At 41.1% G+C, this 21,556-nt stretch overlaps 1 protein-coding gene across 2 annotated transcripts in view; it reads right to left on the bottom strand.

The window, feature by feature from the left end:
- HEPH (hephaestin) overlaps window positions 1-21,556 on the bottom strand; it is a 106,905-nt gene that overhangs the window by 3,819 nt on the left and 81,530 nt on the right. Inside the window, exons 16-20 of one of the 2 annotated variants that reach the window (XM_041742280.1) lie at window positions 7,174-7,280; window positions 6,152-6,377; window positions 3,534-3,673; window positions 2,453-2,615; window positions 2,141-2,362 (exon numbers count right to left, since the gene is read on the bottom strand). In XM_041742280.1, the coding sequence (XP_041598214.1) occupies window positions 2,340-2,362; window positions 2,453-2,615; window positions 3,534-3,673; window positions 6,152-6,377; window positions 7,174-7,280 (659 nt within the window). In that variant the 3' untranslated portion in view covers window positions 2,141-2,339. Of the gene's footprint in view, window positions 1-2,140; window positions 2,363-2,452; window positions 2,616-3,533; window positions 3,674-6,151; window positions 6,378-7,173; window positions 7,281-21,556 lie in introns of those variants that run through there. The other variant, XM_041742279.1, reaches the window with a different exon arrangement.

The raw sequence follows: 21,556 nt of genomic DNA on the forward strand, positions 1-21,556 counted from the left end.
ACTTGTTATTCAGAACTGTTCCATCTCAGAAATATAAAATCTAGTAACAGCCTCCTATTCCTTCAATGCTTTACTGCTATTTATTCCATTTAACCAGTTATACTCACGTCTTAAAGATCTCTAGCTCCTGGATCCTTCTTTTTTTCCCCAAACTATTAGCTTCATCCTGTCTTTTTTCCCCCATTCCTGGTCTGGCTAGACTCTATGGTCTATCACTTCAACTACTAACTTACCAAGAATGTTAGAATCATCTACCAAAACCACAGTAACTGTGCTTTCCCTGTGTTTTCTGATTTACTGAATATTGTTGGAGAAAAATCATGTAATTGTAAGTATCAATATTCTTTGTGTCCAACTTTAAGCCCTCAATGCTGCCTGCCAATAATTAATTTATTTTTCATCACTCAGAGTAAACTTTGTTTTCCTATCTCCCAGAATGGTTATTTCAAACCTTAGCCCACTATCTTCAAGTTCCTAATCCTACCAACTATCCTTCACTCTCAGCAGATGACTCTGTCTCCTCTCTTACAAAGGAAGCAGAGACCATAAAACTGAAATATTCTTTCTGACAAGCGCCTCACCCTAATTTAAATATTGATCATTTTCTTTTCTCCCCTTTGAATAAACAAACAAATGTAAAACTTACTCCAGTCTAACTTTTTCATTTTAGCTCCAGTTTTCATCCCCTGTTTCCTCATCAGGAACTTTGTTTCAATAATTAGTCCTTTATTCCCTATCCATTTTCAACTATTCCCTCTGGTTGGCCAGTTAGTACATATGTAGCTGGAGCAATATTGAATTAGACTATTGTGAGGTATAAACAAACAAAAATACAAATAGCTGAGCTTTATGGGTTGGCTCATTGTCAGAGGTATGAGCTGTCCTTTTCCATGGAGATTCTCTGATTATATGTATTGTGAGTCTATTATCTATTAAATCATCTAGATTTTGGATGGTTCATTATTATACATAGATAAAAACCTGTTGTCCTGAATCTATAGCATCTCGACAGCACATCAATTAATCACTTGACTTTGGTTCTAAGGACTGACAAAACACAACAAAGAATTCTGTGAACCTGTCTGTGTAGTAAGGAATAGTACTAGAGTAATAAGTTGAAGCCACATTTTAGCACTATGGGTTACTAGAGAACAAAATTTTTCTAAGATACAGGGTATCATAATAGACAGTTTCTCCTTCCCTGAGGGTAAATAGCAGAGTTGTATTCTCTACACTGGTTTGATAAGCTTGTTTGAATGCCCAAAGACATTTTCAAACTTTCTATTTCTGCTCATAGAGTTCCAATGACTGGAAATCCTAGACTCAGGTCAAGAGGCTCTTAAACAATTAATGACCCAAAGACACAAAGTCCATGGCAGCCTAACCTTCTATGTTCTTGGTGAACAAAATTGGTTGGTAAATAAATTACTCCAGCCATTCACTCTCCATATAAAAATATAAGGCAAAAATGTTTTTTCACCCTTGGTAGCAACTCTTTCTGGGATGAGATGTAATTGAAGGCCAGTATATTCACGTAGCATTAGACCAAGTTGTTCTAAGACAGAAAGAACCTTTTCATAAGCCCCACAAAACAAATCAATTAAGAAATGACTATTAGAATTATATTTATTATTTTTTTAAAGAATGGATAAAGAAGATGTGGTTTATGTATACAATGGAATATTACTCAGCAATTAGAAACGACAAATACCCACCGTTTGCTTCTACGTGGATGGAACTGGAGGGTATTATGCTGAGTGAAATAAGTCAATCGGAGAAGGACAAACAGTGTATGTTCTCATTCATTTGGGGAATATGAATAATAGTGAAAGGGAATATAAAGGAAGGGAAAAGAAATGTTGGGAAATATCAGGAAGGGAGACAGAACATAAAGACTCCTAACTCGGGGAAACGAACTAGGGGTGGTGGAAGGGGAGGAGGGCGGGTGTTGGAGGGGAATGGGTGACGGGCACTGAGGTGGACACTTGACGGGATGAGCACTGGGTGTTTTTCTGTATGTTGGTAAATTGAACACCAATAAAAATTAATTAAAAAAAAAAGAAAGGACTCATTTGTCAGATCTCTTGAAACAGTACTTCTAATGAATCTTACAATAACAAATTTATTGTCAAATGAAATATATTTCAAAGGGAGCATATCTATGCTAATAATCAATGCATAGACCCTAGTGATGGGTCTACCCACGTAGACCCATCAGGTTGGGTTAACCCATGTAAAATCAATAGGTGTCAAAATAATTAGGAGGATGCAGGAGCAAGGGGACAATGGAGAACGAGAAATGTGAGTTGGGAGAACACCTGGGTGAGGTATCCTCTGTCTTATATCCTGGTTCTTCTGGGATCTGAAAGAAAGGTGCAATTGGTTTCTGGGGATTAATTGTAGGCTACATAAAGTGCTTGAAGTTATCCAGTCTTGGGAGGTTAGACCTTACCTTTTTGGGACAAGACAGTAAAGAGGGTTTCCATGCCAGCATGGACATGATCAGAAACATGGCAGTGCATCAGCCATGTCCCGGGGTTGCTGGCTACCATTTCCACAACCTCAAAGGTCCCTGGGAACAGATCCACCACATCTGCCCGGTAGCTCTCTCCATTCTGCCAAAAGATTGGGGGTGAAGGAGAAGAAATGAAAGGTAAAGAGATAATCTCAGGGTTTATAGAAGCTAAAAAGCTTAAATATCACAATCAGGGACATGGGACTCCAAGATTCATAGATTCATAGATTCATAGATTAGATTACTGCTCTCTAGAACAGCTTAAAGAGCTGACTTTATTCACCATCCCTATAAACCCATCCACACAAACTGAATCAACAAAAGAGACCCTCTTCCTACTTTTCCTTAAAGTGTTTCAAAGTAAAAACATTCCAGTTTCCTCTGGGAGCTAAAATTAGTATCTCATACTTTTCAGCAGGCTGAAATCTGGGGAATTTGGCTTAAGCCTTGACTCCTAGGAAGGAATCAAATATTTCCTTTAGAAACTGAACTCAATTTAGATTCCCCTCCATGCTATTACCTTTATCATACTTCTATATCTTTAATTCTATATCAGTGCCTTCAACTCTGTCCTCTTCCCCTAAGACTAAATCTTTTTCAAAACCTACATGTTGTTCCATGTAGCTCCTGAACTGAAGTTCTTCTTATAATGGATTAAGAAATTTCATAGATTCTGAGACATCACTCTGAACTTTCTTGCCCTTAGGAGCATTGTTCACTATCTCTTCAGTCCTTGTCTGAGATCCAATTACATAAAGATTTCTTCAATCTACTTATACCGTAAATGAACTACTCATTTTTTTTTCTATACTAGAAGGGAAAGTTAAGGACTAGAGGGAAATAACTGACCCTGGAATACACGATCAAACTAGAATTCCCAGCACAATTCTCCATGTACAAGACCCTTTCTTCTTTTAACTAATATCTTGTTCCTTAAGAAGCTGTTACCTTCTTCCTTAATGATATTCAAAGCATTCCTCTAATCACCCTTGAGGTACTCAGCCATTTTCTAGCTCACCCGATATAGGAAGCTCTCTGCATGGAAGTGGACAGTATGTAGGTCAATATCTTGGCCCATGGCCAGCATATACCAGGCCACTCGTTCTCCTTGGTACATGGTGAGCCCCCTGAGGTTGCTGTAGAGCTTTCCATTAATGGCTGTAAAAAAAAAAAAAAAGTCTTATATCTCTCATTTTTACACCCCATTTCCACTAGGAAGTCCCTATCATGCCTGATGATAGCAATAACTTCTTAACTTTTCTAATCTCTATTCCCTTTGTCTCCCTAGAGTCTATCTTACACATTGGGGTTATCAGAGTGGTCTTTCTAAATAACTAATCTGACCAGGTTGTTCTACTGCTTAAAACACTATAATAGTTCCCTCCTGCTTAAAAGATCAAGACCATGGCTCCTTACTTCAGCCAATAAGGTCCTTGCAAATATAATCCCAAACCACCTTCCCATACTCATCTCCCATTATCTAACACATTTATTCAAATTAAAGTGTTTTATTCACCATCCTCCATATGTCCCCATATGCATGTTCTTTATGTCCTTCCTCATGCTTCTGATCTTTCCCCCTAGAAATACTGCCTTCTTTCATTCATCTTTTCAAAGCCCAGTCACCTTATCCATCGAACACTTCCTTCATCTTTTTAGTACCTTTCATTCCCTGCATCACCTACTACAGAACCCCTCCAATATTGTTTGTGATACTATTTGGAACTCATCAGAAACTCCTTTCTACACTTACTTATCTTTCAACTTGTGGAAGCTCATATCCCCAACTAGACTATTGATACCATGCATAGTAAGCAGGAAGTGAATGTATGTACTATACTAATATAGTTTCCTTATATTCTTCATAGCACCCAGCAGACATCTTAGCCTATAATACATCCTAACTAAAAAAGGATTTGTCATGTTCTTGGAATTAATAATGATATTAATGCATTGTCTGTTTCTTCCCAGGCCACATCCGATGCTCTAAAGACAATGAACTACCCATAGCTATGTTAATTCACATTATCAGGACTATGTCCAGGACACATTCTTGTTCCCCTCATGTTTTCATGGAGGGAAAGTAATTTTTATTCTACACTCCAAGAGGGGAAATAGTGAAAGGAACATTTGTAGCCTGTCTCTGTGTTTACCCCAACCAAATTGTGAATTTGATAAAAAGGAACTAAAATTGCTCAACTCCACCCCCTCCAAATATTTTGTCTCTTAAATCAGTCTGACCACATAAAAGAATACAAATGGATTTACTACTCCATTATAGAGAAGATTCTACCCCTGCAAAGGGGAGGGCAGGTGTTATTTATGTCAATGTCAGGGTAGAAAATCTATCCACTGCAGGGGCAGTATTAGCAAGTCCATTTAGTTTCAGAAATAATTCAGTTTTCTAATTAACCTTCTTAGTAACCTCATATTTGATTTCAGAATATCTATCTTTTAAAAAAATTAATTGCTCTAGGAATCTGGAAGAGAAGGGAAGGATATATTATTTATTTTCCCTCAGACCCCAATATTGCCTTTCTGTCTCCAGTACCAGCATTCAGAAAGTGCTAAACAAATACCTGATAAGTAAGTAGATGGACTGATACCTGAAGAGTTTGGATGAATGAACACATAAACAGATAAAAATTGGCATTAGCCAAACAAATGGTTATGTGTAAGGTGTAATTGTGCTCTAATTCCCTTTTACTCCTGAGAAACTTATTTCTCTGATTTGACAGGAGCTAAAAAGTTCACATTGTCATTTGTGAATCTTCTATTCCAACGTGAATCACTTACAACTCCATCAAAGGGAAATAGCTAAAATCTATGTGACAATGAGATACTAATTTTGAGTTCCTTTGGAGTCACTATCAAAGCTGCACCTTATTCTCAGTTGAGGTCAAAGAAATATTGCACTAGAAAGGATGGTGAGAAATCACTTTATACATTTCAATATATTTAAGTTCTCACTCTTATTTGAGATTTTCTCTTGTTTGTGAAATGATACACAGATCTCTGAAACAAAGGAAGGCATGGATGTAAAATTTCCTTCCCAGATCCATCCATGCATCAAAAAGCTCTTCATTGTATGTAGTATAAATCCAGCATTCTATTCTATGAGGCTGTCTCCTCTAATGCTTCCATTTGTAAATTGAAACTTTGTTTTTAATATCAACTAAAAGACAAGTTGTCCTTCATCTATCTATATTGGAATCTATTGAGAAAGTAGATCCCAGATCCAGAGTGGTAAAGAAATACTATGATATTGAGAAATTAAACTCAGGATTTTAAAGCAAAGGAGTCATTAGCAGCCAACTCACAAGGTACATTGAAGGTCATAAATGTCCATCTTCCTTTTCTAGTGTGTTAAGATATGCTGGTATCACCACAATAACTTTACAGAGTTAGCCTCTTACTTTATGGGCAACCTGATCCAATATGGACTACTTATCTGCTTTTTGTATATAAATGCACAATAATAGGAGACACTTCTTTTAATTTGTCACTTATCACCTTACTACTTTCCTTCCATCCTTTCAAGAATTATGCTGCCTTAGGTAGTGATGGGCCTATCATATACCCCCACGCAACCTATGGGGAGTTCTTTGGAAGAGGGATAGGTTCTTTTCTACAGACCATGCATTTTATTGCTCTCCAGAAAAGTATCATCCTGTAGGTTAACATGGTCTGGCTCCTGGGGCCCATGGGTTGCTACATTCTCTTCCAGATACCAAGACTGGTTCTCATCAAAGATCAAGAATAACAAAGCAAATTCTCGGTCCATGTCATTCCGTCCTCCATAGGGCTCCAGGGTGCCCTTTCGGCAGATGGTCAAGGGTCCAACCAAGCCACTATACATGTCCTGAAAATGGGAGAAAGGAGGATATAGTAAACAAAATGGAGTTACTCCTGAATAGCAGTGCTTTATAGGGTGCCAGGCTGGCATCCAAGTCTACTGTGCTCAGTAATTTTTCATAACGTCTTACATTTTTAAGGATCTCCACTATATAAAGTACATGCACATTCCATTGTGGTGCCTTCCCTAGGTACCCTTTTATCATCTCCTCCAAGGAGAAGTAATCACTCTATCATAGATCTCCCATAGCACTTTCTATTATATAGCTCGCTCGCTCTCTCTCTCTCCATACAGAGAGTATATATACATATATATATATATATATATATATGTATATATATATACTCTTTGAATATATATATATTATCTTTATCATCTAAAACACCAGGTAAAATGTCTAAAATATAGTAGTCTTTCAATAAATGATTGCTGACAACTGGCTGTGAAGAGTTGGCTAGGTAAATAAATTCATTTTTCAGATGAGTAAACAGGGAGATAATGACTCATCTAAAGTCACTCCAAAGGCAAAAGTGAACCAAATTTGGGGCTAAAACTTCAATCTCTTGACAACCAATCTTAGACTTTTTAAATGAGAGCATACTGACTTACAGGATCCAAGAAAAAGAAACTAAGAGGAAACCTTTAAGACAAATATGCGGTGTTACCTATTCCCTTCATCCCTCCCTCTATTAAAATAAGCCCCATATTTGAGAAATTTTCCCCAAACTCTGGGATCCAGTATTTCAGGACTGGGCTCTGCCATTTATGAGACTCACCTCCAGGAAACCAATATTGTCTTTACCTTGATGGGATCCACTGCAGAATAATAGATCCAGGAAACACAAGCAGAATCATTGGGCCCTGGGCCAGATCTTTCTGGGATGTTCCATTGGTAAGTGAGAACCTCACCTAGGAAGGGTAATAGGGATTTCCAGTTGGGCCACATCAAATTTTTTCCCAACTTTCAGGTCCCCCAAGGGCCTGTAGTGGGTAAGCCTCAGGATATTAAAGATCTTTTTCCATTATTTTCATGCCAAGTCTCCATTTTATTTTTGTGACTTTGCTTTTCTTCCTCCTGAGACACCCTCAGCCTCTATTCTACCATCCATATCTGTAAAAGCCCAGATCCAATCCTTTGGTAAAACAGTTCTAAACCTCTTCTCTCTGCTTATAATGTCCTGCCTCTTTTCTTTTTTTGGCTCTGTTTCGTTATCCTTTTCCTGTTGCTGCCTCCTACGTTCAACTGTTTCCCCAAGGCTCTGTGTCTAGTCCCCTACTTATCTTTTCATACTCTCCCCATGGAAATTTTTAATTACCTTCTGGTGTTAATTATGATTTATACATTGATGACTCTTAAATACTTAACCAGACCTCCCTTGCCATTAAGCTCCGATCTGAAATTTTTAATTAGATACTGGGCATCTTTTGAAGATTGTTCTGACAACATATCAAAAACTGAATTTTTTCTGAATTCACCTCCCTCCTTTGAAAAAAGAACCTGTTTACTTAATCTGTGCTCCCAGTATCTAGTACCCCATCAATACCTTCCTACTTATCCAGACTCAAAACTTTAGTCTTCTTTGTCTTCCCAGGTTTGCACACTCCAAATGCAACTAAATAATAAATTCCACTGATTATACCTCTACAATATATTGTATTGCCATGCTCTCCTCTTTCCAATTCCCAATAATACTACTCTAGTATATACCCTTATTTTCTCAAAGGGGCTATTACAAAACCTCCTAACATGTTTCTCTGTCTCCAAATTTTGTCCTTTCCTAATTGTCTTCTAACTGATGCCATATTAATTTTTATAACAGTTTTGAGATATACTTTTCATACCATGCAGCTCACACATTAAAAGTGTACAATTCAATGAGTTTTAGCATATTCACAGGATTTTTTAAATCACCACAATCAATTTTTTTAAAAGATCATTACCACTAAAAAATAAAATCTCTTCACTCTTTAGCTGTATTTAAAAAGTGTAGGAAGTATCTTACCTATATCATCCCAGTCTGGCACAGATGGCACCAAGGGGGAACACCCATGGTGGAAAAAAAAAAGGTGGACCCCAACAGCCCTCACCACCACCAGGGAGTCTTTTCTTGGCACTGACCCCAGCCAACTGAGTTACCTGGAGTCCATGCCATTCTGCCATTTCTACAAGAAAGAATCATTACCACTCAACCCAAGAGGTTGTAGCTTATCTGTCCCGCCAGAGGAGCTGCAATCATCTTGTCTCCCAAGAAGGAGCCTCCATTGCCCTACCCTTAAGGAACCACTGCCAATCTTCCTTCCTCACAAGGAGTCACAGGCTATTTGCTTCCAATTCCACAAGGAGTAATTGTTGCTGTGTTTCCTTAGAGAAGGAGCTGCTACTGCTATACTCCCCTAGGAGACACCAGCATTGCATACCCCCAAGAAGAAGCTGCTACCATTCTAGGACTCACACCCAGAAAAAAAAATGCTGCTCTTCTGGTTTATCCCTCGGAGGAAGAACCATCAGTTTTGCATTTTCCAGGAGACAGAGCTGTTGTTTCTCTGTCTTACCCTAGAAGGAGCTTCTAGTGCTCCACAAACCCCACCAAGAAGAAACTGCTTTAACTCCCCACCTTAAGAGCCATAGGCACTGTTCTCCCAGAAGGAGCTACTAAAATCCTCAAAACACCTAAGAAGGATCCACTTATGGCCTGTCTCCCCACAATGAGACACTATCTCTGTGTTCTCCCAAAGTAGGAGCCATTACTGCCCTGATCCTCTACAAAAGGAGCTGCTATTTCTGAGCCCCCAAAAGTAGCCAGCTCTGCTATGGCTACCTTACTCAGAAGGAACCATTGCTGCTCCACTCCATCTAGAAGTAGTTGCCACTTTTCACTTTCTTAACGGTGTACTGTGAAGCACAATTTTTTTTTCAATTTCGAGGAAGTCCAGTTTATTTATTATTTAGTCACTTGTGCTTTTAGTGTTGTATCTAAGAAATTATTTTCTAATTCAAGGTCACAAATTTTCATGTTTTCTTTTAAAATTTTTGTAGCTTTGGCTCTTAAATTTAGATGTTTGATCCATTTTGAGTTAGTGTTTTTATATGGTGAGAGGTTGGGGGTCCCACTCCATTGTTTACCATGTAGATATCTATGTCGCAACACCATTTTTTGAAAAGACTATTATTTCTCCATTAAAAAGTCTTGGAACCCTTGTTAAAAATTGACCATAAATAATAGTGAAAGGGAATACAGGGGAAAGGAGGAAAAATAAGTGGGAAATATCAGAAAGGGAGACAGAACATGGAAGACTCCTAACTCTGGGAAACGAACTAAGGGTGGTAGAAGGGGAGGTGGGTGGGGGGGGGGGTGACTGGGTGGCGAGCACTGAGGTGGGCACTTGATGGGCTGAGCACTGGGTGTTATTCTGTATGTTGGCAAATTTAACACCAATAAAAATAAATTTATTATTTAAAAAAATAAAAGTAAAACAAATAAAATAAAATCTTTAACAGGGAAAAAATAAAATAAAAAATAAAATAAAAATTGACCATAAACAGACGCTGGGACACCTGCACCCCAATGTTCCTAGCAGCAATGTCCACAATAGCCAAACTGTGGAAGGAGCCTCGGTGTCCATCGAAAGATGAATGGATAAGGAAGATGTGGTTTATGTATACAATGGAATATTACTCAGCCATTAGAAATGACAAATACCCACCATTTGCTTCAACGTGGATGGAACTGGAGGGTATTATGCTGAGTGAAATAAGTCAATCGGAGAAGGACAAACATTATATGTTCTCATTCATTTGGGGAATATAAATAATAGTGAAAGGGAATATAAGGGAAGGAAGAAGAAGTGTGTAGGAAGTATCAGAAAGGGAGACAGAACATAAAGACTCCTAACTCTGGGAAACGAACTAGGAGTGGTGGAAAGGGAGGAGGGCGGGGGGTGGGGGTGAATGGGTGACAGGCACTGAGGGGGGGCACTTGACGGGATGAGCACTGGGTGTTATTCTGTATCTTGGTAAATTGAACACCAATAAAAAATAAATTTATTAGAAAGAAAGAAAGAAAGAAAGAAAGAAAGAAAGAAAGAAAGAAAGAAAGAAGAAAGAAAGAAAGAAAGAGAGAAAGAAGAAAGAAAGAAAGAAAGAAAGAAAGAAAGAAAGAAAGAAAGAAAGAAAAAAAAAATTGACCATAAATACAAGGGCCTATTTCTGTACTCTCAATTCTATTTCATTAATTTATGTATCTTTGTGCCATTTCCACACAGTCTTGATTATTGTAGCTTAAAAATAAGTTTTGAAATTGGTACGTGTAAGTTCTCCAACCTTGTTACTCTTTTCAAAGGTTGTTTTGCTGTGTGATATCAATCTTTCCCAAACCTCTCTTTGTTCATGTAATTATTCTGTTCAAAATTTTAATGGGTCCCTTAAACCTAAAGAATGGAGTCCAAACACTTTATCCAAGCAACCAAGCCCTTTCTAACTCAGACCTGGCTTATCTTTTAGCCTTATTTCTTACCTTTCCTACTTCTACAAAACAGACACTGGACAAACTTTACTAATTATTTACCTTTGAGCATATCCCATACTTTCACAGCTCTGTACTTTGATCATGTTATTCTCTTTACCTAAATCATCCTCCAATCTCTCCATTGGGTTTTAGGCTACTTCATTCAATGGTCTACCTGACACTTAAATTTGTCTAATTTTCATCTCAAACTCATAAAAATGTATATCTTTGACTTCTTTCTCAAATGTCCTCCTCTTATATCAGTAAATAATGAAACCAGTTGTTGAAGCCAGAAGTCAAGATCTATCTTTTATTATTTTCTTCCATATCCATCATCAAGTTCTGAAAGATCTACCTAAGAAATATATCCCTTATCCATCCATTTATATTTGTCTCCATTGCTACTATCCTAATCTAGACCATTATCTTCAATCACCTAAATAACCACAGTAGATATCTAAATGGTTCCTCTCATAACAGATGCTCCACATAAAAACAAATGTAATATTTTAAAATATAAAGTGGACAATGACACACCCTGTAAAAGCTTTCCAATATAATCAACAATGAAATAAAATCTCTTGATTAAAATCTCTGGATTGTAATGCTTTATGTAATATTTTCGTTGATCTCTCCAAACTTATTTCCTACTTTTATCCATATTACTCAGTATTCTACAACTATAATGCCTCCTTCTTACTCCTCAAACATACTGAAATTATTCCTATATCAAGCTATTTTTACATGTGGTTCAAGCTGTTCTGAACTTTTCTTAATATGTCTCATTTCCATGTATCATTCAAGTATTAGTCCAAACATCACTTCTTCAGAAGGGCCTTTTCTGACCATAGTAGCCAAGCTTTCACCTTTGTAACCAAAATACATAAAGAAAACTCAAGTCAACAATATGGAAACAAAGAACCTGGGCAGCCCGGGGTATGATCCTGGAGACCCGGGATCGAGTCCCATATCGGGCTCCTTGCATGGAGCCTGCTTCTGCCTCTGCCTGCATCTCTGCCTCTTCTTTCTCTCTCTATGTCTCTATGAATAAATAAGTAAAAAAATCTTTAAACAGAAAAAGAAGAAAATAAACAACCTAATTAAAAAATGGGAACGTTTTTGAAAAGAAACTTGACTCCTTTGAACTCTAAGGAGCAGGAAGGTGGTGGTGGAGTAGGAGAATCAGCCCATGAACACAATGAGATAACTATCAAATCAACATAAATAACCCAGACAATGACCTGAAGTCTGACAGAATAGAATCCACAACTAAAAGGAGAGAAGAGGCCACATCAAAGAAGGTAGGAAGTGTGGAAATGAGGTTAAGAGGAAAACTGGATCACCGCTGCTGTGGAGGTGGGAGAAGGATAAGACAGAGAGGAGCACGTAGGGAATTAAAAGGAGAATATTTCCCCAAAGCCATTGACTTGGAAAATGAAAAGGGTTGAATTTACTTACTTATTTATTTATTTATTCATTCATTCATTCATTCATTCATGAGAGACATAGAGAGAGGCAGAGACACAGGCAGAAGAATAGGCAGGCTCCCTGTGGGGAGCTGTGGAAGCCGAAAAAAATTGGAGCCACTCCACTATGAGTTTAACATTGGCACGAGCACAGCCATTTTAATTTCAGCAGCCATCTCAGGTCATGATGACCAGGAACTGAACTCCAAGCTACTCCAGTTACAGACAAAATCACAAAGCACGCCCTTATCAGAATAAGGAAGCAAGAGCTTGTGAAACCTCTTTACTGGAAATTCTCACACCCCCTCCCTTACTTAAAAACCCCACCTTACCCCTAGACCAGCCCATAAAAAATGCCGCTGTAACCCCCCTCAGGGTCCAAGTCCATGCTCCGCTGTGATGGGTATACTTGGACCCAAGCTCGAGCTTGTTAATAAACCCTTGTGTGCTTGCATCAGTGTCAGCTCCTTGGTGGTTTCTCAGATTTGCAATCTTGTACACAACATTTGGGGGCTTGTCTGGGATCCAAGAGACCCCCAGGGCTCCATCCGGAGGGTCCCACGCATGGTGAGTGCACTCAACTTTTTCCACCTTTTGTGCACATATTTTCTGAGAGCTCTATATTGTATTTTCACCTGTAGGGATTCCAATCTGTATTAGGTCAACATTGGCTTAGGCAGACGTGCTGGCAGGCCATCGACTGGAGGTCTTGAGGAAACATCCCTTGCCACCGCCAGGAGGACAGAGTCCTCATCTGTAAGGAGGGATGACTGCCAGCCCTTTGGTTTACATTCTGTTTTGTTTCCGTAGCCACACTGGAATGTTTGTGTTATTGTGTCTTTGTTAACTGTCATAACTGTCTGTGCCTTGGTGTGGACTGGGGACATAATGGGGCAGACACAAACCACCCCCGTCTCTTATGCTCTCCCACTTCTCGGATGTTAGGGAAAGAGCTCATAATCTGAGCATAGATATAAGGAGAGGGAAATTTCAGACTTACTGCATATCAGAATGGCCAACCTTTGACGCAGGATGGCCCCAAGAAGGAAATTTCTACCTACCTATTATCTTACAGGTTAAGGCCGTGATCTTCAGGGATAAACCAGAGGGCCACCCTGACCAGGTGCCCTACATCTTGGCTTGGCAGGACATGATGGAGAATCCTCTTTCTTGGCTAAAACTATTTTTACCCCCTAAAGCAGGACCTACCAAGATTCTAGCCCCGTGAAAGGCCGAGAAGGAGACCGACTCTAAGACCAAAAAGCCCCTTTTTCCGGCCTTGCAGGATTCCTCCCTGAAGGACCTGATTCTCCCACCATCCTACCCAACGCCCTCTCGCCCTTCCACCGCCACCCCATCAGAGGCACCGGGGGCTGCAGAAGGGGCGCCACCCCTCCCTGACGAGGGAGTTCCTGTGTACAGCCATCAGCAGGGACTCGCAGATGGACCCACTGGGCAGCCCCACCCCCTAATGTGGGAGGGCGGACTCCACCGCCCTTCCCCTCTGTGCCATGGGACCCCCCAGTGAGACTGGAAGACAGCCATTGTTATATTGGCCATTTTCCACCAGTGATTTATATAATTGGAAAACCCAGAATGCAAAGTTCTCTGATAATTCAAAAGATCTAATTGGGCTTTTAGATCCTGTTCTCTTTACCCACCAGCCTACTTGGGATGACTGCCAACAGCTCCTGCAGATTTTCTTCACCACCGAAGAGAGAGAACAAATTCAGTTGGAAGCTCGAAGTCTGTCCTGGGAGAGGACAGACAGCCAACTCAAAACCCGGACCTCATAAATGCTGTCTTCCCCTTATCCCGCCCTACCTGGGACTACAACTTGACTGAAGGTAAGGAGAGACTCCGGGTCTACCACCAGACTAATGGCAGGTCTCAAGGCTGCCATGTGCAAGCCTACAAATCTGGCCAAGGTATATGATGTAAGACAAGGTAAGAATGAGAGTTCATCAGCCTTCTAAGAGAGAATCATAGAGGCTTTTAGGCAGTACATCCCTATGAACCCAGAAGCCCCAGAAACAAAGGCCGCAATTATCATGGCTTTTGTTATCCAGGCCACACCAGACATCAAAAGAAAATTGCAAAGAGTAGAGAGACTAGGAGAAAAGAAGTTGCAGGACTTAATAATAGTAGCAGAAAAAGTTTATAATAATAGAGAAAGTCCTGAGGAGCAACAAACTAAACTAAGCAACTGGCAGACCTGAAGCCTGGCCAAGATCCTGCTGGCCACAATCATGGATGACCCACAGGAAAAACAAAGGCACCTCAAGAAGCTAGCTTCAGGGACAGCTTGCCTTTAGCACCCAAGAGCCAAGACCTTTTCACCTTTGAATGGACAGACAATCACCTGGACAGCTCACCTGGACTCGACTGCCACAAGGATTCAAAAATTCACCACCCATCTTCAATGAGTCCTTACATAAAGACTTGAGTGAGTTCCGTTCTGAGCACCCTCATTTGACCTTATTGCAATATGTAGATGATATCCTGTTGGTGGTGGAGGACCAGGACACATTCCTACGAGGCACCAAGGACTTGCTCCAGAACATAGCAGCTCTAGGATACCAGGCCTTAGCTAAAAAAAGCCCAGATCTGCAGAACAGAGGTGAGCTACCTAGGATACAAATTAAAGGATGGACAAAGATGGTTGATGGATGCACGGAAGGAAACCGTCCTAAGGATCCCAGAGCTGCAAACTGTTCACCAGGTATGTGAATTCCTGGGGTCAGCAGGGTTCTGTCAATTATGGATTCCAGGTTTTTCCAAGATGGCCAGACCCCTCTATGAGGCCACCAGGCATCAGCAAAATTTTAAATAGACAGAGGCCATGAACAAAGCTTTTAATGACCTTAGACAGGCATTGCTGTCTGCCCCGGCTCTCGGGTTGCCCAACCTAACCAAGCCCTTCTACCTGTATGTGGGCAGGAAAGACGGGGTGGCAAAAGGGGTCCTTGTCAGTACATAGGTCCCTGGAAGAGACCCATAGCCTATCTCTCCAGAAAGGTGGTCACAGTGGCTGTTGGATGGCCCCCATGCTTAAAAATTATTGCTGCAGTGGCCACTATGTTCAAGGACGCAGACAAGCTGGCCATGGGGCAAGAACTGCATGTTACCACCCCACATGCTATTGAAGGGGTACTCAAACAGCCCCTAGACCACTGGATCAGCAATGCCTGTCTGACCCATTATCAGAACCTACTGTTAAACCCCACCAGAATTTTATTCAAACCACTGACAACCCTAAATCTGGCAATGCTACTCCCTAACCCAGAATGGGATCCCCCTCTGCATGACTGTCAAGAAATTTTGGCACAGGTACACGGAATCAGAGCTGATCTCCAGGACCAGCCACTGCCGAATGCAGATGACACGTGGTATACAGACGGCAGCAGTTTTGTCCGAGAAGGAATCAGATAGGCGGGGGCAGCCATAACCATGGAAACGGAGACCATCTGAGCAGAGCCATTGGCAGCCAGAACATCAGCCCAACAGGCAGAAATGATCACACTGGCCAAAGCGCTAACCATGGGAGAAGGTAAACAAATAAACATTTACACAGACAGCAGGTACACTTTCACCACTGCTCATATCCACAGAGCCCTTTACAGAGAGAGAGGGCTTCTGACAGCAGAAGGAAAGACTATTAAAAACGAAACAGAAGGGATTAGACTTAGTCTTCCCAAACAGGGAGGGTTATATGCTGCTTTAAATGAAGAATGCTGTTTCTACACTGACCACTCAGGGATAGTCCGAGAATCTATGGCAAAGGTCAGGGAAGGTTTGGCTAAGCAAAAATGAGAACAAGAACAACAAGGTTGGTTCGAATCCTGGTTCAATCATTCCCCCTGGATCACTACCTTGTTGTCCACCTTAGCCAGGCCCCTCATAATCCTATTCCTTTTCCTCACTTTCAGGATCTGCATTATCAACAAGTTAATAACATTGGTCAAAGACAGAATCAGAACAGATCAGCTAATGATACTTAGGAATACCTACCACTGGACCTTGATACTGAAACCAACCTGGACCCATGATTGGGTCCTTCCTTAGGTTCCTCTGAGAGGGGGAAATATGGAGGCTAAAAAAATTGGAGCAACTCCACTAGGAGTTTAACATTGGCACGAGTACAGCCATTTTAGTTTCGGCAGCCATCTCAGGTCACTGTGACCAGGAACTGAACTCCAAGCTACTCCAGTTACAGACAAAATCACAAAGCACGCCCTTATCGGAATAAGGAAGCAAGAGCTTGTGAAACCTCTTTACTGGAAATTCTCACACTCCCTCCCTTACTTAAAAACCCCACCTTATCCCTAGACCAGCCTATAAAAACCCAGCTGTAACCCACCTCAGGGTCCAAGTCCCTGCTCCACTGTGATGGGTATACTTGGACCCAAACTCGAGCTTGTTAATAAACCCTTGTGTTCTTGCATCAGTGTCAGCTCCTTGGTGGTTTCTCAGATTTGCAATCTTGGGCACAACAGAGCCTGAGGCGGGAACTGATCCCAGGACCCCAGGATCATGACCAGAGCCGAAGGCAGACGTTCAACCACTGAGCCACCCAGGTGCCCCAAGAAGGGTTGAATTTTGTGAGCTTCAGCAATCACTCAGGCATACAGCCTTGTGCTTCAAAGGTCAGTGGGCTTGGTGGGGCTAGAGCCTGGAGGGCACTGCACTGATCCTGCAAAGAAAGGAAAACAGCGGAGGCGGGGCAAGATGGTGGAAGAGTAGGGTCCCCAAGTCATCTGTCCCCACCAACTTATCTAGATAACTTTCAAATCATCCTGAAAACCTACGAATTTGGCCTGAGATTTAAAGAGAGAACAGCTGGAATGCTACAGGGAGAAGAGTTCACGCTTCTATCAAGGTAGGAAGAAAGAAAAAATAAAGAAATAAAGAAGCATCCAAAAGGGAGGGGCCTCCACAAGGAAACGGGCTAAGACCAGGTGGTGAGAGCCCCCAGGACAGGAAAGCCCAGTCCCAGAGATGCAGGAACTTTACAAATCTTCCCAGAAGGAAAGGTGCTCACACAGAGCTCGGGCAGGATCCCAGGAGGGACAGTGATGACCTCAGGCTACCAGGGGAACTAACAGAGGAACTGCACCCTGGGGAGAACACCTGCAGGCCCAGCTCCCTAAAAGGCTGAAGCACAAGCCCAGCAGGGCCTAGGGAGCAGCTTGGGTGGTGGCCAAGGTGGCAGCTCCCCGTGGAGGGAGCTGTGCTGCCCCAGGAGCAGCTCAAGCAGAGGCTTCCTGCACAGGGAGCTACACGGCCCCAGTAGCACGATTTCAGCAGTGCAGGTCCCGGAGCCAAGGGTGCCAGGGGACACCGCCCAAGATCCGGCGCTCCCCCTGGGATAGGCAGAAGCCAGGAGGACACAGGGCAGCAAGGATGCTCCTGCCACCTGGCGGGCCCAAGCTGTGTGAATCAACCCCCCTGCCCCGGGAGCATCCAGGCCCCTGCAGACTGGGAGCTGAAGTAGTTACTGCAGGAGCTGACTCTAGGGATGGAGAGCTGGCCACCGTCACTGTTATTGTTCCTCCTGGTGTCACCTTCTACCTGGGACTGAGCAAGGGCCTCACAGGATAAACAGCTCCCACTGAGCTGTGCACCTGGTAGGAGGCTGGGCAGCTCCCCCAGGGGCACACACCTGAGAATCAGCACAGTAGGCCCCTCCCCCAGAAACCAGCTGGAAGGAGAGGGGAAAAGCAAGTTATTGACCAAGCAGCCCAGAAACTTCCAGGGAAAGTCCAGGGATTTACAGTATATAGAATCAGAGGATACTCCCCCTTGTATTTTCTGTTAATCCCCCTGCCTTTTTTTCCTCTCTTTTTCTCCTTTTTCCAGAACAACATGTTTTGGCCACTCTGCACTGAGCAAAATGACTAGAAGGAAAACCTCACCTCAAAAGAAAGAATCATAAACAGTCCTCTCTCCCACAGAGTTACAAAATTTGGATTACAATTCAATGTCAGAAAGCCAATTCAGAAGCAAAATTATAAACCTACTGGTGGCTCTGGAAAAAAGCATAAAGGATTCAAGAGACTTCATGACTGCAGAATTTAGATCTAATCAGAAAGAAATTGAAAATCAATTGAATGAGATCCAATCCAAACTAGAGGTCCTAACGACGAGGGTTAACGAGGTAGAAAAATGAGTGAGAGACATAGAAGACAAGTTGATGGCAAGAAAGGAAGCAGAGGGAAAAAAAAGAGAAAAACAATTAAAATATCATGAGGATAGGTTAAGGGAAATAAATGACAGCCTCAGAAGGAAAAATCTATGTTTAATGGGGGTTCCAGAGGGCGCTGAAAGAGAGAGAGGACCAGAAAGTGTATTTGAACAAATCATAGCTGAGAATTTCGCTAACTTGGGAAGGGAAACAGGCATTCAGATCCAGGAGATAGAAATCCCCACCCCCCAAAATCAATAAAAACCATCATCAACATTTAATGGTGAAACTTGCAAATTTCAAGACTAAGAGAAGATCCTTAAAGCAGCAAGAGACAAGAGATCCTTAAACTTTATGCGGAGAAGTATTAGGTAAACAGCAGACCTCTCCACAGAGACCTGGCAGGCCAGAAAGGGCTGGTGGATATATTCAGGGTCCTAAATGAGAAGAACATGCAGTGAAGAATATTTTATCCAGCAAGGCTCTCATTCAGAATAGAAGGAGATATAAAGAGCTTCCAAGATAGGCAGAAACTGAAAGAATATGTGACCACCAAACCAGCTCTGGAAGAAAGGGAGACTCTGTAAAAGAAAGAGGAAGTCCATGGAAACAATCCACAAAAACAGGGACTGAATACGTATCATGATGACACTAAATTCATATCTTTCAATAGTAACTATGAATGTGAATGGGCTTAATGACCCCATCAAAAGGCGCAGGGTTTCAGACTGGATAAAAAAGCAAGACCCATCTATTTGCTGTCGACAGGAGACTCCTTTTAGATGTAAGTACACCTAGAGCCTGAAAATAAGAGGTTAGAGAATCATTTACCATTGAAATGGTCCTCAAAAGAAAACAGGGGTAGCCATCCTCATTTCAGAAGAATTAAAGTTTATCCCAAAGATGGTAATAAGAGATGAAGAGGGACACTATATCATACTTAAAAGATCTGTCCAACAAGAGGACGTAACAATCATGAATACTCATGCCCCGATTGTGGGAGCTGCAAGTATATCAATTAATAAACAAAGTTAAGAGAAACTTAGATAATAATGCACTTATACTTGGTGACTTGAACAGAGCTTTTTACAATCGACAGATCTTCTAAGCACAACATCTCCAAAGAAACAAGAGCTTTAAACAATACACTGGACCAGATGGATTTCACAGATATTTACAGAACTTTATATCCAAATGCAAATGAATACACATTCTTCTCAAGTGTACATGGAATGTTCTCCAGAATAGACGACATATTGGGTCACAAATCAGGTCTTAACTGATACCAAAAGATTGGGATTGTCCCCTGCAAATTTTCAGACCAGAATGCTTTGAAACTAGAACTAAATCACAAGAAGAAGTTTGGAAGGATTTCACAAACATGAAGGTTAAGGACCATCCTGCTAAAAGATGAAAGGGTCAACCAGGAAATTAAAGAAGAATTAAAAAGATTCATGGAAAGTAATGAGAATGAAGTTACAACCATTCAAAATCTTGGGAACCAGCAAAAGCAGTCCTGAGGGGGAAATACATCGCAATACAAGCATCCATCCAAAAACTAGAAAGAACTCAAATACAAAAGCTAACATTGAACCTAAAGGAGCTAGAGAAAAACAGCAAATAGATCCTACACCCAGCAGAAGAAGAGAATTAATAAAGATTCGAACAGAACTCAAAGATACAGAGGCCAGAAGAACTGTGGAACAGATCAACAAAACCAAGAGTTGGTTCTTTGAAAGAATAAGAGATAAACCATTAGCCAGCCATATTAAAAAGAAGAAAGAAAAGACTCAAATTAATAAAATCATGGATTAGAAAGGAGAGATCACCACCAACACCAAGGAAATACAAACTATTTTAAAAACTTATGAACAGCTATACGCTAATAAATTAGGCAACCTAGAAGAAATGGACGCATTTCTGGAAAACCACAAACTACCAACACGGAACAGGAAGAAATAGAAAATCTGAACAGGCTGATTACCAGGGAGGAAATTGATGCATTCATCATAAGCCTCTAAAGACACAAAACTCCAGGACCAGATGGCTTCCCAGGGGAATTCTATCAAACAGTTAAAGAACAAACAATAGCTATTCTGGTAAAGCTATTTGGAAAGATAGAAAGAGATGGAGTACTTCCAAACTCATTCTATGAGGCCATCATCACCTTAATTCCAAAAACAGACAAAGATCCCACCAAAAAGGAGAATTATAGACCAATACCCATGATGAGCACAGATGCAAAAATTCTCAACAAGATACTAGCCAATAGGATCCTACAATACATTAAGAACATTATTCACAATGACCCAGTTGGATTTATCCCTATGATGCAAGGCTGGTTCAACACTCCTAAAGCAATCAATGTGATTGATCTTATCACCAGATAAAAAACAAGAACCATATGATCCTCTCACTAGATGCAGAGAAAGCATTTGACAAACTCAGGATTCTTTAATGATCAAAACTCTTCAGAGTGTCGGGATAGAGGGAACATTCCTCAGCATCTTAAAAGCCATCTACGAAAAGCTCACAGCAAATATCATTCTCCATGGGGAAACAGTGGGAGCCTTTCCCGTAAGTTCAGGAACATGACAGGGATGTCCACTCTCACCACTGCTATTCAACATACTACTAGAAGTCCTAGCCTCAGCAATAAGGAACTAAAAGAAATAAAAAGCATTCAAATTGGCAAAGAAGAAATCAAACTCCTCCTCTTTGCAGATGATGTGATTCTGTACATAGAAAACCCAAAGCCTCCACCCTAAGATTGCTAGAACTCATACGGCAATTTGGCAGTGTGGCAGGATACAAAATCAATGCCCAGAAGTCAGTGGCATTTCTATACACTAACAATGAGACTGAAGAAAGAGAAATGAAGGAGTCAATCCCATTTACAATTGCACCCAAAAGCCTAAGTTACCTAGGAATAAACGTAACCAAAGAGGTAAAGGATCTATACCCTAAAAACTATAGAACACTTCTGAAAGAAATTGAAGAAGACACAAGGAGATGGAAAAATATTCCATG

This window comes from Vulpes lagopus, chromosome X (assembly GCF_018345385.1).
Source record: "Vulpes lagopus strain Blue_001 chromosome X, ASM1834538v1, whole genome shotgun sequence".
Classification (NCBI taxonomy): Eukaryota; Metazoa; Chordata; class Mammalia; order Carnivora; family Canidae; genus Vulpes; species Vulpes lagopus.